Genomic DNA, 18,514 nt, shown 5'->3' on the forward strand with positions numbered 1-18,514 from the left:
TTTCCTGCTTCTGTATATGTCTTTTTTTTTTTTTGTCTTTTAGTTGTTGTGAATTTTATCTTTTTTTTTTTTTCTTTTGGAGCAGAGAAAGGTTTATTTCAGGGCCATGCAAGGAGAACAGGCAGCTCATGCTCAAAAGGCCCAAACTCCCCAGTGGCTTTCAGGGGAGCAGTTTTAAAGGCAACATTTGGGGGTGAAGGCTGTAGGATTCATGACTTTCTTCTCATTGATATGTTGTGAAGTAACAGTGTGGTGTTTTGGGAATCTTAATCATCAACTTTCTGGTCCGAACAGTCTGGGGTCTAGTGCTTGTGCTCAGCAGGTAGTCGCCCTCCTCCACCTGAGTGTGGGAGTCTCAGTTCCTGTAGAACAACTGGTCTCGGGACTTAATGAAGCTCAGGTTCTTGATGTCTCATTGCAGAAAGAATTCAGTGAGAGACAAAGTGATAGGTAAGAAGTGGATTTATTTAGAGAGAAACACTGCACAGGCAGAGTGTGGGCCATCTCAGAAGTTGAGAAAGGCTGTGAATTTTATCTTGTTAGATTTAGATTCTGTTTTATAAAGTATGCCTAAAAATATTTTTGGACTTTGTTCTATGACATGGTTAAGTTACTGGAAAACAGTTTGTTGCTTTTGGGTCTTGCTTTTATGTTTTGTTTGAATGGACCAGAGCTAGGTTTAGTCTAGGTTAATTTTTCCCCTCCTTCTGAGGCCTTATGCTTCTTAGTACTCTGATGCAGTGTGAATGAGTTGGTTTTCTCTTCTGGCTTTCGAGAACAGCCATTATCTGTATCCTTGTGTGAGGTGTGGGTGCTGTCACTTCTCAATGTTTGGTGGTTCTTTCCCTGGCCTTGAATAGCTCTCTCACAAGCAAGTGCTGATTAGTTACCCAGCATATTGTAGGGTGAGCCTCTGTAGATCTCTTCGTTTTTCTCTCTCTCTCCAGCTTTCTACTCAGTGCTGGTCTCCCTTGTGAGCTCTAGCCACCTTGGCTTCCTTGGACTCCCAGCTCCATTTCCTCAACTTGGGGAGCCCACAGGTTCTGCCTGGGTTCCTTCCACGGCTTGGAGACTCTCAAGGCAGTAAGCTGGGCAAATGTATGCTTGTGTTGTTTGTTTCTTGTCTCCCAGGGATCACTGTCTTTTGTTACTTGTCTAAAATCTTCAGTATTATTGTTTCATACATTTTGTTAGGTTTTTATTATTTCATGCAGAAGGCTAAATCTGGTCTCTTTCATTCCATCTTGACTGGAAGTGGTATTATTGTGGTTTTATTTTGTATTTTCATATTGACCAGTGATATTGAACTCATTTTAATTTGCTTATTGACCATTCATGTGTTTCTCTTGGGAAGAGTTTGTTTAAAGCTTTAGCCTTTTTCCTTCTTTCTCTCCTTATTTTTTCTTTGTCTGTTTTTTTCTTTCTTTTTTTTTTTTTTTTGCATTGCAGAAGGTCCTTATATGTCTTAGATACCAGTCCTCTGTTAGATAAGTGTTTTGTAAGTACTTTCTCCAAGTCTGTTGTTTGCTATTTATTTTCTTAACTGTGCCTTTTGATGAGCAGAAATGTCTAAGTCTGATGAAGTCTAATTTATCAGTTTTTTCTTTTATAGTTATTGCTTACTGTGAGCTAAGACACTTTTGCCTAACCCTGAAGTCATGAAGGTAATTTCTTTTGTTTCTTCTAAAACTTTTTGTTTTTGCTAATTTATATTTAGGTCTGTGATGCATCTCAAATTAAGTTTTATAGTTTTTTTTGCATAATTGTTTCTACACCATTTTATTAAAATGTAACTTTTAAAAATATTTTATTTTATTTTTTTGGGTGCATTGGGTCTTCATTGCTGCACGTGGGCTTTTCTCTAGTTGCGACGAGTGAGGGCTTCTCTTGTTGCAGAGCACGGGCTCTAGGTGTGCGGCCTTCAGTAGTTGTGGTATGTGGGCTCAGTAGTTGTGGCTCACGGGCTCTAGAGTGCAGGCTCAGTAGTTGTGGTGCATGGGCTTAGTTGCTCTGTGACAACTAAGAGAAGATCTTTATGAACTGTATTCATAATAATTGTTTGAAAGGACTTGTATACTAATTCTTCTTGTCGTTTCGAGATTGACATTTCGTTTGACTGGTTTTTGTTTTATTATGGGGTATAATTTCCTGCTTCCGTATATGTCTTTTTTTTCTTTTTTTTGTCTTTTAGTTGTTGTGAATTTTATCTTTTTTTATTTAAAGGGATCCCACCAGTTGTGGGATCTTCCCGGACCAGGGCTCGAACCCATGACTCCTGCATTGGCAGGCGAATTCTTAACTACTGTGCCACCGGGGAAGCCCTGCACTATTTTATTGAGAAGAGTTTCTTTTCCTCAGTGGGTTGCTTTGGTGAAGCATTACATGGCTGCAGAAGTGGGTTCTGTTTCAGAAATCTTTATTCTGTTACACTGATCTGTTTGTCCTTATATCATTACCAAACTTTTGATTATTTGTCACTTTATAGAAAGTCTTGAAATCAGATTTGCAAGTCCTTCAATCTTTTTCATCTTTTTCAAGATTGCTTTGCTAAGTCCTTAGCACTTCCACAAAAAGTTTGATATTTGCTTTTGCATTTCTCTGAAAGGCTGATGAGATTATGATTGCAATTGCTTTGAATCTGTAGATCAATTTGAGGAGAATTGACATGTTGACAATGTTAGATATTCCTGTTCATTAGCATGGCTTATCTCTCCATTTATTTAGGTCATCTCTGTGTTTTTCCTGAGCAGTGTTTTGTAGTTTTCAGCCTTGGGTTTTGCATGTCTTTTTTTTTTTTGAGGTACGCGGGCCTCTCTCCGTTGTGGTCTCTCCTGTTGCGGAGCACAGGCTCCGGACGCACAGGCCCAGCGGCCATGGCCCACGGGCCCAGTCGCTCCGCGGCATGTGGGATCCTCCCAGACCGGGGCACGAACCCGTGTCCCCTGTATCGGCAGGCGGACTCTCAACCACTGCGCCACCAGGGAAGCCCCTTTTGTTTTTAAAGTTATTTTTATTTTGAAATATTTCATGTTATTTGATATTATTGGAGGGAGTATTTTAAAGAATTCAATTTTCAGTTATTCTTAGTATATGGAAATAGAATTGACTTATGTTTATTGATTTGTGTCTTAACAACCTTAACTCACGTTAGTTCTACGAGTTTTTTTGTAGACAACTTAATTCGATTTTTCTAATAGTGATCCCGTTATAAGGCTCTTTCCAATTTGTATTTTTATTTTCTTCCCTTATCGCATGCACTTAGGTCTTGGTCCCATTCTTTGGGGAAAGCATTCAGTTTTATGCCATTAATTATGTGAGCTGTAGACTTTTATTGATGATCATTATCAGGTTGTTTTAAAATACAGGTTTTATTATTGCTTAAGTATGGCAGGGAAGGCTAACACATCAGGAGATGATTGCCGTTGAAAAGATAATTCGTTATACTCACAGATTCCCCAGAGGAGGATGGGTATACCACAGCCTAGGAAGACACATGGGGAAGCACCCTAATTAGGATGCAGGAGGTGTGAACGGGGGGAAAAAGTAAAGGCAAGAGCCTTTATTTTGGTTTCTGTGGGAAGAAATAGTCAAGGACTCATAATCAGGTTTAGGATTGTCTAGTTTGAATAATATCAAGGGCTTTGGGGTATGGGGCCTGCCCCTAGTTGTCTGGTACCTGGCCTGGGGTGATTAGGGCCGGGGAATATAGTAGCCAGTGTAAAATAGATAGAGATGGTTGGGGGTATGAGCTTTGAGTTGGTTGGTTTGCATATGAAAGCAAGCTGGGGAGTTGTTTGCTATCTCCAGGAATTAGCTAGCCTTGGGAGGGACAGCCCTCCAGGGTCAGCAAGGCCTCAAAGTATTAAAAATACAGAATGAAAAGGTATGATTAACAGGTTGAGTAGGATCTCTTCTCTTCCTAGTTTTGTGACAGTTTATGACATGAATGGATGTTGTTTTGTCAAATACCTTTTCTGCATCTGTTGAGATGATTATGTGATGTTTTTGCAGAATTAATATGATGAATTTCATTGTTTTATTTTCATATGTTATATCAACCTTGTATTCCTGGGATAAACTCTGCTTGGTCATGGTGTATTATACTTTTTTTATATTGCAGGATTTACATTGCTAGTATTTTTATTAAATATTTTTGCGTCTGTGTACTTCAGAGATGTTAGTCTGTAATTTTTTTTGTAGTTTCTTTTTAGGTTTTGGTAGTAGTGGTATATTCATTAGTATTTTTTGTGCTGAACTTAGAAAATGATTTCAGAAGTAGTCTATTTTCTAGAAGTGTTTGTGTGAGATTGATTCTATTTTCTCCTTGGTGTTTGATGGAATTTACCAGTGAAAAAATCTGAGCCTAGAGTTGTATTTTGGGGAAGGATTTTGATGATGGATTCAACTTAAGGGCTCTTCAGATTTTGTTTCACCTTGTCAATTTTGGTAAATTGTATTTTTCAAGGCATTTTTCCATTTCATCTAAGTTGTTGAATTGGTTAGTGTAAAGTTAATAATCTTTGGTTTTTTAGTATCTGTGGGTTCTATAGTGATAATTCCTCCTTTATTCCTGATATTGGTAATTTTTGTGTATGTTTTACATTAGTTTAGCTAGTAGTTTATCAACTTTGTTTATCTTTCCAAAGGACAGTCTTTGATTTTAAATTTTCTCTAGTGTTTCTATCTCATTTTTTTCTACTCTTTACTATTTACTTCTTCTCACTTTGGGTTTAGTTTGCACCTTTGTAGATTCTTTAGGTGAAATCTTAGGTTATTAATTAATTTTATAGCTTTTTCCCCTAGCATGGTCAGGGAACATACTTTGTAAGATTTCTTTCTCTCTTTCTTTTTTTAATTTTATTTTTGGCTGTGTTAGGTCTTGGCTGCTGCTCGTGGGCTTTGTTGAGGTGTGTGGGCTTCTCATTGCAGTGGCTTCTCTTGTTGCGGAGCATGGGCTCTAGGCCCGTGGGTTTCAGTAGTTGCAGCATGCGGGCTCAGTATTTGTGGCTCCTGGTCTCTAGAGCGCAGGCTCAGTAGTTGTGGCGCACAGGCTCAGTTGCTCCATGGCACGTGGGATCTTCCCAGACTAGGGCTGGAACCCGTGGCCCTTGCATTGCAGGCGGATTCTTAACCACTGGGCCACCAGGGAAGTTGCCTTCATATGATTTCATTCCTTTTAATTCATTGTGTCTTATTTTGTGGTGAATGTACCATAGTCACCTGAAAGGAATGTGTACAGTGGTTTTAGTATTGCTCAGATTATTGATTTTTTTTGGGGGGGGTGTCTAATTTTGTCAGTTACTGAGAGGTGTTAAAATATCTTACTGTGTTTGTGGAATTGTGTACTTGTGTTGGTTTTTGTTATATGTGTATTTTGAAGTGTTGTTATTAAGTACACATTTATGATTATTATGGCTCATTATTTGACATTTTTCATTATGAAATGTCCCCAGTTATCATCACTAATTTTCTAGGTCTTGAAATCTCTTTTGTTTGTGATACTAAGTATAGCTACTCACCATCTTATACTTTCAATTTGTATGGTATATCTTTTTTTATCCATTTATTTTCGACCTGTTTGTGTCTCATTTAGAGCATGTCTCTTACAGATGATACATTGTATAATTGGGTTTCACTTTTATATCTGTGCCAACACACTCTGCCTTTTAACTAGTCTCTTAAGTTTAGTCTCTTTACATTTAATGTAAATATGTGATTGGGTTTCCATCTACCATTTTATGAAGTTATTTTCTGTTTGTCTCATTTTTTTTCTTTTTAATATATTTGAAACTTACTTTTTTTAAAATTAATTAATTTTTTGGGGGAGGCTGCGTTGGGTCTTTGTTGCTGCACACGGGCTTTCTCTAGTTGTGGTGAGCAGGGGCTACTCTTCATTGCAGTACGTGGACTTCTCATTGCAGTGGCTTCTCTTGTTGTGGAGCATGGGCTCTAGGTGCGTGGGCTCAGTAGTTGTGGCTTGCGGGCTATAGAGAGCAGGCTCAGTAGTTGTGGCGCACGGGCTTAGTAGCTACACGGCATGTGGAATCTTCCCACACCAGGGCTTTGAACCTGTGTCCCCTGCATTGGCAGGCGGATTCTTTTTAACTACTGAGCCACCAGGGCAGTCCCCCTAAGTTACTTAAAAAAAATGGTTTTAATGATATAAAATTCACATATCATACAGTTCAGCCATTTAAAGTGTACAATTCAGTAGTTTTCACTATATTGACAGAATTGTGCAGCTATTGCCATTATCAATTTTAGAACATTTTTATCACTTCAAAAAGAAGCTGCTTTGTTCATTAGCAGCCACTCATTATCAAACCTCTCCAACTCCTGGCAACCAGTAATCTAATCTCTGTCTCTGTTCTGGACATTTTATATAGATGGAGTCATACACTGTGTGGTGACTTTGTGTGAGTGACTTTTTTCTTTTAGCAAAATGTTTTTAAGGTTCAGTCATGTTTTAGCATGTATTAGAACTTTATTCCTTTTTTTGTTGAATAACATTCCATTGTCCGGATCTGGCACATTTTATTTGTTCACTCATTAGTTGATCGGCATTTAGATTTTATCTATATTTTAGCTATTCTGAATAATGCTGTTTTGAACATTTCCATAAATGTTTTTGTGTAGATGTATGGTTTCATTTCTTTTGGGTGTGGAATTTTTGACCCATGTGGTAACTGTGTTTAACTTTTTGAGGAACTCCCAAAGCAGCCACACCATTTTAAACTCATCAGCGATACATGAGGGTTCTGATTTCTCCACATTCTTGCCAACAGGATTTGTTTATCTTTTGATTTTAGCCATCCTCGTGGTATCTCATTGTGGTGTTGATTTGTATTTCCTTTTTTTAAAAAAATAAATTTATTCATTTTAATTATTTTCTTTTGGCTGCGTTGGGTCTTTGTTGCTGCTCATGGGCTTTCTCTAGTTGTGGCAAGTGGGGGCTACTCTTCATTGCGGTGCACAGGCTTCTCATTGCAGTGTCTTCTCTTGTTGTGGAGCACGGGCTCTAGGCGCGCGGGCTTCAATTGTTGTGGCACATAGGCTCTAGAGCGCAGACTCAGCAGTTGTGGCGCACGGGCCTAGTTGCTCCACAGCATGTGGGATCTTCCTGGACCAGGGCTCGAACCCGTGTCTCCTGCATTGGCAGGCAGATTCTTAACCACTGCACCACCAGGGAAGCCTGATTTGTATTTCTTTAATGAATGTTAGACATCTTTTCATGGGCTTGTTTTGGTCATTTATGTGTTTTCTTTGGAGAAATGGCTATTCAGATCCTTGCCCCAGTTTTTAATTAAGATATTTATCTTTTTTTTTAACATGCCTTTTTTTTTTTTTAAAGGTTTTATTTATTTTTTTTGGCCATGCCTTGCAACATGTGGGATCTTAGTTCCTCAACCAGGCATCAAACCTGAGCCCCCTGCAGTGGAAGCATGGGGTCTTAACCACTGGACCACTAGGGAAGTCTCTATATATCTTTTTATTATTGAGTTATAGAGCTCTTTATATGTTCTGGGTATAAGTCCCTTATCAGATATATATCTTGTAAGTATTTTATTCTATGGGGTTTTTTACTTGATGGTATCATTTGCAGAACAAAAGGTTTTAGGTTTGGAAAATTCCAATTTATCTATTATTTCTCTTGTTGCCTCTGCTTTTGGTGTTGTATCTAAGAAACCATTATCCAACCCTGAGTCATGAAGAATTTACTCCAGTTTCATTCTAAGAGTTTTATAGTGTTAGCTCTTACATTTAAGTATATGATCCATTTTGATTACTTTTATATATCATGTGAATAAGGGGTCCAACTTAATTTTTTGCGTGTAGAGAATTTTCAATGTATCAGTTTTATAGAGCTGTTTCTGTTTGCATTAGTTTCTTAGTGTTTCTCTAGCAATTTCAGTATATTTCCTTACCTTTTTTACAGTCTATTTAGCATACCCACTTATAGTTAATATTGTATCACTTCTTGTAAAGTGTAGAAATCTTGTAACTGCAGAGATTCTTTTACATCACATCACCTCTGTCCATTGTTACTTATGCTATTGTCTATTGTCATATGTATTAGAGCTACATATATTATAAACCCCAGAAGACAGTATTACAATTTTTGCTTTCAGTAATCATATATATTTTTAAGAATTTAAGAACTAAAAGTCTTTTATATTGGGTTGGCCAGAAAGTTTGTTCGGGTTTTTCCATAAGCTCTTAGGAAAAAACCCAAACGAACTTTTTGCCCAACACAGTATTTACCCAGATATTTACCATTTATGGTGTTCTTCTTTGCCTCCTGAAGATTTGTGTTTTTCATCTAGTACCATTTCCCTTTATTCCGAAGAATTTCTTTTAGCCTTTATTGTAGTCCATATCATCTGGTGATGAATTCTGTTTGCTCTTTCTTACCTAAAAACGTCTGTTTCACCTTCATTTTGAAGGATATATTAGTTAGATACAGAATTCTGGATTGACAGTTCTTTTTCTTCAAGCACTTTAGAGATGTTTGTTTTACTGTTTTGACTTCCATAGTTTATGAGAGATCAGCTATTAATTCAATCACTGTTTCCCTGTCTTTGGTGTGTCATTTTCTTTTGGCTGCCTCTTGAAGACTTCTGTTTGCTTTTCATGAAGCAGTTTGGCTTGTTTGGGATTCACTGTGCTTCTGGAAGCCATAAATTTGTCTTCAAATAGAGGAAATTTTCATCCATTATTTTTTCAAAATTTTCTTTACTGCTATATTCTCATATTCATATTCTCTCCCTCACCTCCTCCTCCTCTTCCAGGCCTTCAGTTATACGTGGTGGCTTCCTGATACTGTTCAATAGGTCCCTGAAGCTCTGTTCATTTTTTTCACCGTTTTCTCTTTTTCAGATAGATCCTATCTATTGATGTAGCTTCAAGCTCACTGACTCTTTCCTTTGTCATCTTGATTCTGTTGTTAAGCCCATCCAATGAATTTTTCACTTCATGTATTATATTTTTAAATTTAAGAATTTTTGTTTAGTTCTTTTTTGTTTTTAAAGATTTATTTATTTTCTTTATTTTTGGCTGCATCGGGTCTTATTTGCAGCACGCAGGATCTTTGTTGAGGCATGTGGGATCTTTTGTTGCAGCGCGTGGGCTTCTCTCTAGTTGTGGCGTGTGGGTTTTCTCTTCTCTAGTTGTGTCACGCAGGCTCCAGGGCATGGGGGCTCTGTAGTTGCCGTGAGTGGGTTCCAGAGCACATGGGCTCTGTAGTTTGTGGCACGCCGACTCTAGTTGAGGCGTGTGAGCTCAGTAGTTGTGGTGCGCGGGCTAAGTTGCCCCGCGGCATGTGAGTTTCCTGACCAGGGATCGAACCCGCATCCGCTGCATTGTAAGGTGGATTCTTTAACACTGGACCACCAGGGAATTCCCTGTTTAGTTCTTTTCTTTTTGTTTTAATATTTATTTATTGATTGATTGCTGCATTGGGTCTTCGTTGCTGTGCATGGGTTTTCTCTAGTTGCGGCGAGCGGGGGCTGCTCTTCGTTGTGGTGCGCAGGCTTCTCATTGCAGTGGCTTCTCGTTGCAGAGCATGGGCTCTAGGTGCGTGGGCTTCAGTAGCTGTGGCACGCGGGCTCGGTAGTTGTGGCTCATGGTCTCTAGAGCGCAGGCTCAGTAGTTGTGGTGCACTGGCCCAGTTGCTCTGCAGCATGTGGGATCTTCCCGGCCCAGGGCTCAAACCCGTGTCCCCTGCATTGGCAGGTGGATTCTTAACCACTGTGCCACTAGGGCAGTCCACTCAGCAATTTTTGAAATAGAAATTAATTTTATGATGGATTTAAAAATATTTGGTAGTTTTCAGTTTATTGCAGTTTTTATCTCTGTTAGCATTAAGTGATTTCATCTTTGGCCAGCAGGAGCCTCTTTAGGTTGGACCATAGGTCCTTTTGACATGACTAAAGCAGTCTTTTATAGCTTCCTTGCTATTTGATAGAACAAGGTATTCAGGGCATATTTAACCTAGACCTGGAATCATCCACTTCTTTCAGTAGTTCTGGTTCCTTTGGGAAATGCTGTTTGGAGACCCCAGCCTGGTTGCTCTGGGTGCTTATTTCTACTCTGGTAGTCATGAGTCTTTCTAAAACACAAGAAAAAATAGGTTAATTAATATGTATTTTTATCTTTTGCCTAAAAGAAGAAGTAATGATGATAAATGTTTTATCCTACACATACTTTTTTAATGCCACAATTACATCTTTTATATAATACGAGGAAGATCAAAATTAAAGTTTGAATTTATTCTTCTTATTTAGCCTATACTTTTTTAAAAAAATAATTATTATCTTGCTGCTTTCTGTAATACAGTGGTGTTCGAAGTCTGAGTAAACCAGTATAGCTGAATGGCTTGTTAATAGCCACAGCCTCCTAAAAGTCACTATTTTGTGTGAACTTGATTTAGTGAAGTATACTGAGTTTTATACTTTGGAAAAGAATCTAATGTAAAGTAGAAAAAGTATTTGGAAATTGATGCCTGCGTTATAAAGATGGAAAGTAGATGCATGCTTTCTTCCTATACTACGTGATGTAAAAAAGAAGGAACCACCTTATATAACTTCCGCTTGTTTGGACCGTTTCAATTGAAACGTTTTTCCCCCCACTTTGTTAAAATGTGAGATCTTGGAATCCAAAAAATAAAACAAATGAATGTATATAACAAAACATAGGGACTTCCCTGGTAGTCCAGTGGCTAAGACTCCGCACTCCCAGTGCACGGGGCCTGGTTCGATCCCTAGTCAGGAAATTAGAAGTCACATGCCACAACTAAAGATCCCGCATGCTTCAGTGAAGATCCTGCGTCTGGCAACTAAGACCCGATGCAGCCAAATAAATAAATAAATAGTAAAATAATATAGAAACAAACAAAACAGAAACAGACTCACAGATACCAAGAACAAGCAAGTGTTTACCAGTGGGGAAGGAAGGAGCGGGGGAGGGGCAAGGCAGGGGATTAAGAGATACAAACTACTATGTATAAAATAGAAAAAAAATGTAAGATCTTCAATGTGTGCTTTTTTTTTTTTTTTTTTGGTCTCCTTATAATCTGTGTACCCTCTTACAGGATTTACTTGTGCATTTTAACAGTACCTCTCACTTATTAAATAAGAATGCATCCGTGGAACTTTAATAGTAACATGTATAGCTGCAGCCTGCCCTGTGAAACTTTTCAGGTTGGATTAGTTTACTGTAGGGTCTGGAATCTCTGTTGTCCAGAACCTGATTCTTTTTTCCTGAGCTTAGGGTATAGCCTCTAATTATAACTTAACCTTCTTTTTCTGTAATTATTTCTTTCTCTCAAGTCTTCTATATATCTATTTTTACCTTTAGTAAAAGACTAAAGGTAAAGACATAGTAATAGTATTTTACTTATTAGCATGTAGTTTTCTTTTAGAATTTTCTTCTCTGCATTTTATAACTCATTTAAAATCTTTGGAATATAGCATTAGTTCCCTCATTGTTATACAGTTGGACTTATAATAAAAACGTTATACTCATAAACAGTGATATAAAATATTTCTGTACACATATCTTTTCATGTCTTGAAATTAAAGTGTGTAAGTGATATAAAGATGACACAGTACTTAATAATTGCCATTTCTATCATATTTCCTTTGGCTCTCTAGAAGTGAAGTAATTGAATCAGTATTTTTCTTTTTTTATAATGAATGATACTATTGTCTTTATTGTAAATTTCATATAGTGCATTGATTCTCACAGAATGCTTTCATTGATTTAAAAAATATTTTTAAAAAATTTATTTATTTGGCTGCATCGGGACTTAGTTGTGACACGCGAGATCTTTGTTGCGGTGCGCGGGCTTCTCTCTAGTTGTGGCATGCAGGCTTCTTTCTAGTTGTGGTGTGTAAACTCCAGAGTGCGCGGGCCCAGTAGTTGTGGTGCATGGGCTTAGTTGCCCCGTGGCATGTGGGATCTTAGTTCCTTGACCAGAGATCGAACCCACGTCCTCTGCATTGGAAGGCGGATTCTTAACCACTGGACCACCAGGAAACTCCTATTTGTAGACTTTAAGGATGGCCATTCTGACCAGTGTGAGGTGATACCTCATTGTAGTTTTGATTTGCATTTCTCTAATAATTAGCGATGTTGAGCATCTTTTCATGTGCCTGTTGGCCGTCTGCATTTCCTCTTTGGAAAAATGTCTGTTCAGTTCTTCTGCCCCCCCTTTTTAAAATTAATTAATTCATTTATTTTTGCCTGCATTGGGTCTTTGTTGCTGTGCGCTAGCTTTTGCTAGTTGTGGCGAGCGGGAGCGACTCTTCATTGCGGTGTGCGGGCTTCTCATTGTGGTGGCTTCTCTTGTAGCGGAGCACAGGCCGTAGGCACGTGGGCTTCAGTAGTTGTGGCATGCGGGCTTGGTAGTTGCGGTTCGCGGGCTCTAGAGCGCAGGCTCAGTAGTTGTGGCTCACGGGCTTAGTTGCTCCGCGGCATGTGGGATCTTCCGGGACCAGGGCTCAAACCTGTGTCCCCTGCATTGGCAGGCAGATTCCTATCCACTGTGCCACCAGGGAAGTCCCCTTCTGCCCATTTTTCAATTGGGTGGTTTTTTGATGTTGAGTTGCATGAGCTGTTTATATATGTTGGGTATTAACCCCTTATCAGTCACATCGTTTGTAAATATTTCTCCCATTCAGCAGGTTGTCTTTTGTTTTGTCTATGGTTTCCTCTGATGTGCAAAAGCTTTTAACTTTAATTAGGTCTTATTTGTTTATTTTTGCTTTTGTTTCCTTTGTTTTAGGACACAGATTAAAAAAATCGGTGTGATTTATGTCAAAGAATGTTCTGCCTGTTTTACTCTAGGAATTTTATAGTATCTTGCCTTAAATTTAGGTCTTTAATCCATTTTGAGTTTATTTTTGTATATGGTGTTATAGAATGTTCTAATTTTATTCTTTTATATGTAGCTGTCCTGTGTTACCAGCACCTTTTGTTGAAGAGACTGTCTTTTCTCCATTGTGTATTCTTGCCTCCTTTGTCATAGATTGACTATAGGTATGTGGGTTTATTTCTGGGCTCTCTATTCTGTTCCATTGACCTATGTGTCTGTTTTTTTTTTAATTTTTTGCCGGTACCATACTGTTTTGTAGCTTCATAGTACAGTCTGAAGTGAGGGAGTGGGATTCCTCCAGCTCTGTTCTTCTTTGTCAAGATTGTTTTGTCTATTCGGGGTCTTTTATGTTTTCATAGAAATTAAAAAATCATCTGTTCTAGTTTTGTGAAAAATGCCATTACTCATTTGGTAGGGATTTCATTGAGCCTGTAGATTGCCTTGGGTAGTATGGTCATTTGAACAATATTAATTCTTCCAATCCAAGAACATCTTTCCATCTCATTGTGTCATCTTCAGTTTCTTTCATCAGTGTCTTATAGTTTTCTGAGTACAGGTCTTTTACCTCCTAGATATTTTATTCCTTTTGATGCAGTGGTAAATGGGATTGTTTCCTTAATTTCTCTTTTTGATAGTTTGTTGTTAGTGTATAGAAATGTAACAGATTTCTGTATATTAGTTTTTTTTTTTTGGCTGCATTGGGTCTTTATTGCTGTGCGAGGGCTTTCTCTGGTTACAGCTAGTGGGGGCTACTCTTTGTTGCGGTGAGCAGGCTTCTCATTGCGGTGGCTTCTCGTTGCAGAGCACAGGCTCTAGGTGTGCAGGCTTCAGTAGTTGTGGCATGCGAGCTCAGTAGTTGTGGCTCACGGGCTCTAGGTCGCAGGCTTAGTAGTTGTGGCATACAGACTCAGTAGTTGTGGCACATGGGCTTAGTTGCTCCGTGGCATGTGGGATCTTCCCAGACCAGGACTCGAACCCTTGTCCCCTGCATTGGCAAGTGGATTCTTAACCACTACGCTACCAGGGAAGTTCTGTATATTAGTTTTGTTCCCTGCAACTTTACTGAATTTCATTGATGAGGTCTAGTAGTTTTCTGGTAACGTCTTCAGGATTTTCTATGTGGAGTATCATGCCATCTTCAAACAGTGACTTTTTACTTCTTTTCTAATTTGCACTCCTTTTCTTTCTTTTTTTGTTTTTTTCTTTGATTGCTGTGGTTAGAACTTAGAAAACAATGTTGAATAGTGAAATTGGGCATCCTTATTTTATTCCTGATCTTAGAGGAAATGTTTTCAGCTTTTCATCATTGAGTATGATGTTAGCTGTGGGCTTTTCATATATGGCCTTTATCATGTTGAGGTAGGTTTCCTCTCTGCTCACTTTCTGGGGAGCATAAACGGACGTTGAACTTTATCAAAAGCTTTTTCTCCATATATTGAGATGATCGTATGATTTTTATTCTTCAATTTGTTAATGTGTTATATAACACATTGATTAATTTGTGGATATTGAAAAACCGTTGCATCTCTTGGATAAATCCCACTTGATCATGGTGTATAATTCTTTTAATGTATTGTTGGATATGGTTTGCTACTGTTTTGTTGAGGATTTCTGTATCTATGTTCATCAGTGATAATGGCCTGCAATTTTTTTTGTGTGATATCTTTGTCTGGTTTTGGTATCAGGGTGATGGTGGCCTCATAGAATGACTTTGGAAGTGTTCCTTCCTCTGCTGTTTTTTGGAATAATTTAAGAAGGATAGGTGTTAACTCTTCTTTAAATATTTGAATGTTTGGTAGAATTCACCTGTGAAGCCATCTGGTCCTAGACTTTTGTTTGTTGGGAGCTTTTATTTTTTATGTATTTTAACTTTTCTGTTTTGGCTGCACCGCATAGCTTGCGGGATCTTAGTTCCCTGACCAGGGATCGAACCCGGCCCTCAGCAGTGAAACTGCAGAGTCCTAACCACTGGACCACCAGGGAATTCCCTGTTGGGAGTTTTTAAGTTACTGATTCAATTTCAGTACTTGGTCTGTTCATATTTTCTACTTCTTCCTGCTTCAGTCTTGGGAGACTGTACCTTTCTAAGAATTTGTCCATCTCTTCTAGGTTTTCCATTTTAGTTGTGTATAGTTGCTAGTAGGAGTAGTAGTTTATTTTTGTTTTGTATTTCTGTGTTTCTATTTCTTTGTATTTCTGTCCTGTCAGTTGTAACTTCTTTTTCATTTCTCATTTTATTGATTTGAGCCCTCTCCCTTTTTTCTTTTTAATTTTTTTGGCCACACGCCACGGCATGTGGAAATTCCCTGAACAGGGATTGAACCTCTGCCCCCTGCAGTGGAGGTCTTAACCACTGAACCACCAGGGAAGTCCTCCCTTTTTTTCTTGATGAGTTTGGCTAAAGGTTTATCACTTTTATTTATCTTTTCAAAGAACCAGCTTAGTTTTATTGATCTTTTCTGTTCTTTTTTCCATTTCTATTTCATTTATTTTTGCTCGGATCCTTATTTCTTTCTTTCTTTCTACTAATGTTGGGTTTTGTTTCTTCTTCTTTCTTTAGTTGCTTTAGATGTAAAGTTAGGTTGTTTATTTGAGATTTTTTTGTTTCCTGAGGTACAAGCTTGTATTGCTATAAACTTCCCTTTTTTGCAACTGCTTTTGCTGCATCCCATACGTTTTGGATCATCCTGTGTTTTTTTTTTTCTTTTTTGACCACATCACGTGGCTTGCGGGATCTCAGTTCCTTGTCCATGGATTGAACCTGAGCCATGACAACGAAAGCCCGGAATCCTAACCACTAGGCCACCAGGGAACTCTCTGGATCATCATGTTTTTGTTTTCATTTGTCTCTTGGTATTTTTTGATTTTCTCTCTTGATTTCGCTAGTGACCCATCGGTTGTTTAGTAGTGTATTGTTTAGCCTCCACATGTTTGTGTTTTTCATAGTTTTTTTCTTGTAGCTGATTTCCAATCTCATAGTGTTGTAGAAGATGCTTGATATGATTTCAGTTTTCATAAAATTTACTGAGGCTTGTTTTGTGGCCTAGTATGTACGTGATCTATCCTGGAGAATGTTGCATGAGTGCTTGAAAAGAATGTGTATTCAGCTTCTTTTGGATGGAGTGCTCATATATATAGATATACATATCTCTCTATATGTATCAGTTAAGTGCATCTGCTTTAATGTGTCATTTTAGGCCAGTGTTTACTTAGTGTTTTTCTGTCTGGATGATCTGGCTGTTGATGTAAGTGGGGAGTTAAAGTCCCTTACCATTATTTTATTCCTGTCAGTTTCTCATTTTTTTTTTTTTTTTTTTTTTTTTTTTTTTTTGCGGTATGCGGGCCTCTCACTGTTGTGGCCTCCCCCGTTGCGGAGCACAGGCTCCGGACGCGCAGGCTCCGGACGCGCAGGCTCAGCGGCCATGGCTCACGGGCCCAGCCGCTCCGCGGCATATGGGATCCTCCCAGACCGGGGCACGAACCCGTATCCCCTGCATCGGCAGGCGGACTCTCAACCACTTGCGCCACCAGGGAGGCCCGTCAGTTTCTCATTTTATGTTCATTAGTATTCGCCTTGTATATTTAGGTGTTCGTATGTTGGGTACATATACTTTTACAATTGTTATATCCTCTTTTTGGACTTATCCCGTGATCATTATGTAGTGTTCTTTGTCTCTCATAACAGTCTTTATTTTAAAGTCTGTTTTGTCTGATACCGGTATTGCTGCTCCAGCTTTCTTTTGATTTTTCCATTTGCATGGAATACCTTTTCTACCCCCTCACTTTGAGAATGTGTGTGTCTCTAGATCTGAAGTGAGTCTGTTGTAGGCAGCATATATGTGGGTCTTGTTTTTGTATCCATTCAGCCAGCCAATGTCTTTCGGTTGGAGCATTTAGTCCATTTACATTTAAGGTAATTATCGATATGTATGTTCTTATTGCCATTTTGTTGTTTTGGATTTGTTTTTGTAGGTCTTTTTTCCCCATTCTTCTTCTCTTGTTTTCTTCTCATGATTTGATGACTATCTTTTGGGTTATGGTTGGATTTCTTTTTCTTTTTTATGTGTCTATCTGTCATAGATTTTTGGCTTGCAGTTACTATGAGAATTTGATATAGCAGTCTATATATATATATATACGGGATTGTTTTAAGTTGCTGATCTCTTAATTTCAAATGCATTTAAAAAACCCTGCATTTGGGGGCTTCCCTGGTGGCGCAGTGGTTGAGAGTCCGCCTGCCGATGCAGGGGACACGGGTTCGTGCCCTGGTCCAGGAAGATCCCACATGGCGCGGAGCGGCTGGGCCCGTGAGCCATGGCCGCTGAGCCTGCGCTCTGCAACGCCACAACAGTGAGAGGCCCATGTACCACACACACACAAAAAAAAGGAAAATAAAAAGCCATGCATTTATATTCTCTTCCCCTCATGATTACTGTTTTTTTTTTAAAAAACTAATTTATTGTTGGCTGCATTGGGTCTTCATTGCTGCGCACAGGCTTTCTCTCTAGTTGTGGCGAGTGGGGGTTACTCTTCATTGCGGTGCGCAGACTTCTCATTGCGGTGGCTCCTCTTGTTGCAGAGCATGGGCTCTAGGCACGCGGGCTTCAGTAGTTGTGGCTCGCGGGCTCTAGAGTGCAGGGTCAGTAGTTGTGGCATACGGGCTTAGTTGCTCTGTGGCATGTGGGATCTTCCCGGACCAGGGCTCGAACCCGTGTCCCCTGCATTGGCGGGTGGATTCTTATCCACTGCGCCATCAGGGAAGCCCATGATTACTGTTTTTGTTATAGTTTACATCTAATTGTTTTGTGTATCCCTTAACTGCTTATTGTGGATGTAGATGATTTTTACTACTTTTGTTCTTTAACCTCCCTACCAGCTTATTGCGTGCTTATTCACTATTTTATTTTAATTTCTTGCTCGTATTTTTCTTTGTAACTCATTTATATTACTATATTATATTCTTCAAACCTCTTTGGAGAGTAAGATAGGGTACAAATAATAAGTGGTCATATATGATTTCTAGGAATGTAGTCTTCATAGTAAGACAGTGCCACTGTAACTCTTTATTATTTTTACAATTATTTCAGTCCCCTTGTCAGTAGTGAAAAGAAATGGCAATACTGGCTTGGTGTTTATTTCTGGTTTTAAATTGTGGGAGTGGTAGAGAGGGATCCATAATAATTCTGAGTATCATTGTGCTGTGAATGAAAAGAGTAACTAGAATAATTAAAGCAGTTCTTTCCTTCTAAAGGCAGGTCAGCACATGTGAGATCATGCCTTCCTATTTGAATCAAAATTCTGAATTTGAGTTTGGTTCTTTATTTCAGGAGAAACCAGATCCAACTGAGTACGTAATAATCCTGGTTGATTCTACTCAGAAAGCAAAGGAGGAGAGGCACAGGGTAAAAACTGTGCCCCAATCCTATGTTGAGAGAATCTTTTTATTTTTATTAATACAAAATTAGAAAAAAAAATTGTGGCAGGAATTTAAATGTTAAGTAAAATTACTTTTTAAAAGGTGTTGTCTGTGTCTGGTACTCTGAGGAAGATCAAACGTCAAGGAGAATTACTTTGTGAGGATCTTTGTGATACACTCTTGGTGGCAACTAGTACAAATGCCACTACCATATTTTTAATAGT

General features: G+C 38.7%; 1 protein-coding gene across 11 annotated transcripts in view; it reads left to right on the plus strand.

The window, feature by feature from the left end:
• MLLT10 (MLLT10 histone lysine methyltransferase DOT1L cofactor) overlaps nucleotides 1–18,514 on the plus strand; it is a 246,798-nt gene that overhangs the window by 34,785 nt on the left and 193,499 nt on the right. Inside the window, exon 1 of one of the 11 annotated variants that reach the window (XM_060097697.1) lies at nucleotides 1,612–1,664. The exons of the other annotated variants lie outside the window; for them this stretch is intronic. Coding sequence (XP_059953680.1) covers nucleotides 1,659–1,664 — 6 coding nt within the window. The 5' untranslated portion in view covers nucleotides 1,612–1,658. Of the gene's footprint in view, nucleotides 1–1,611; nucleotides 1,665–18,514 lie in introns of those variants that run through there. 11 annotated transcript variants of the gene reach the window in all.

The sequence above is a fragment of the Mesoplodon densirostris genome, chromosome 4 (assembly GCF_025265405.1).
Source record: "Mesoplodon densirostris isolate mMesDen1 chromosome 4, mMesDen1 primary haplotype, whole genome shotgun sequence".
NCBI classification, from domain to species: domain Eukaryota; kingdom Metazoa; phylum Chordata; class Mammalia; order Artiodactyla; family Ziphiidae; genus Mesoplodon; species Mesoplodon densirostris.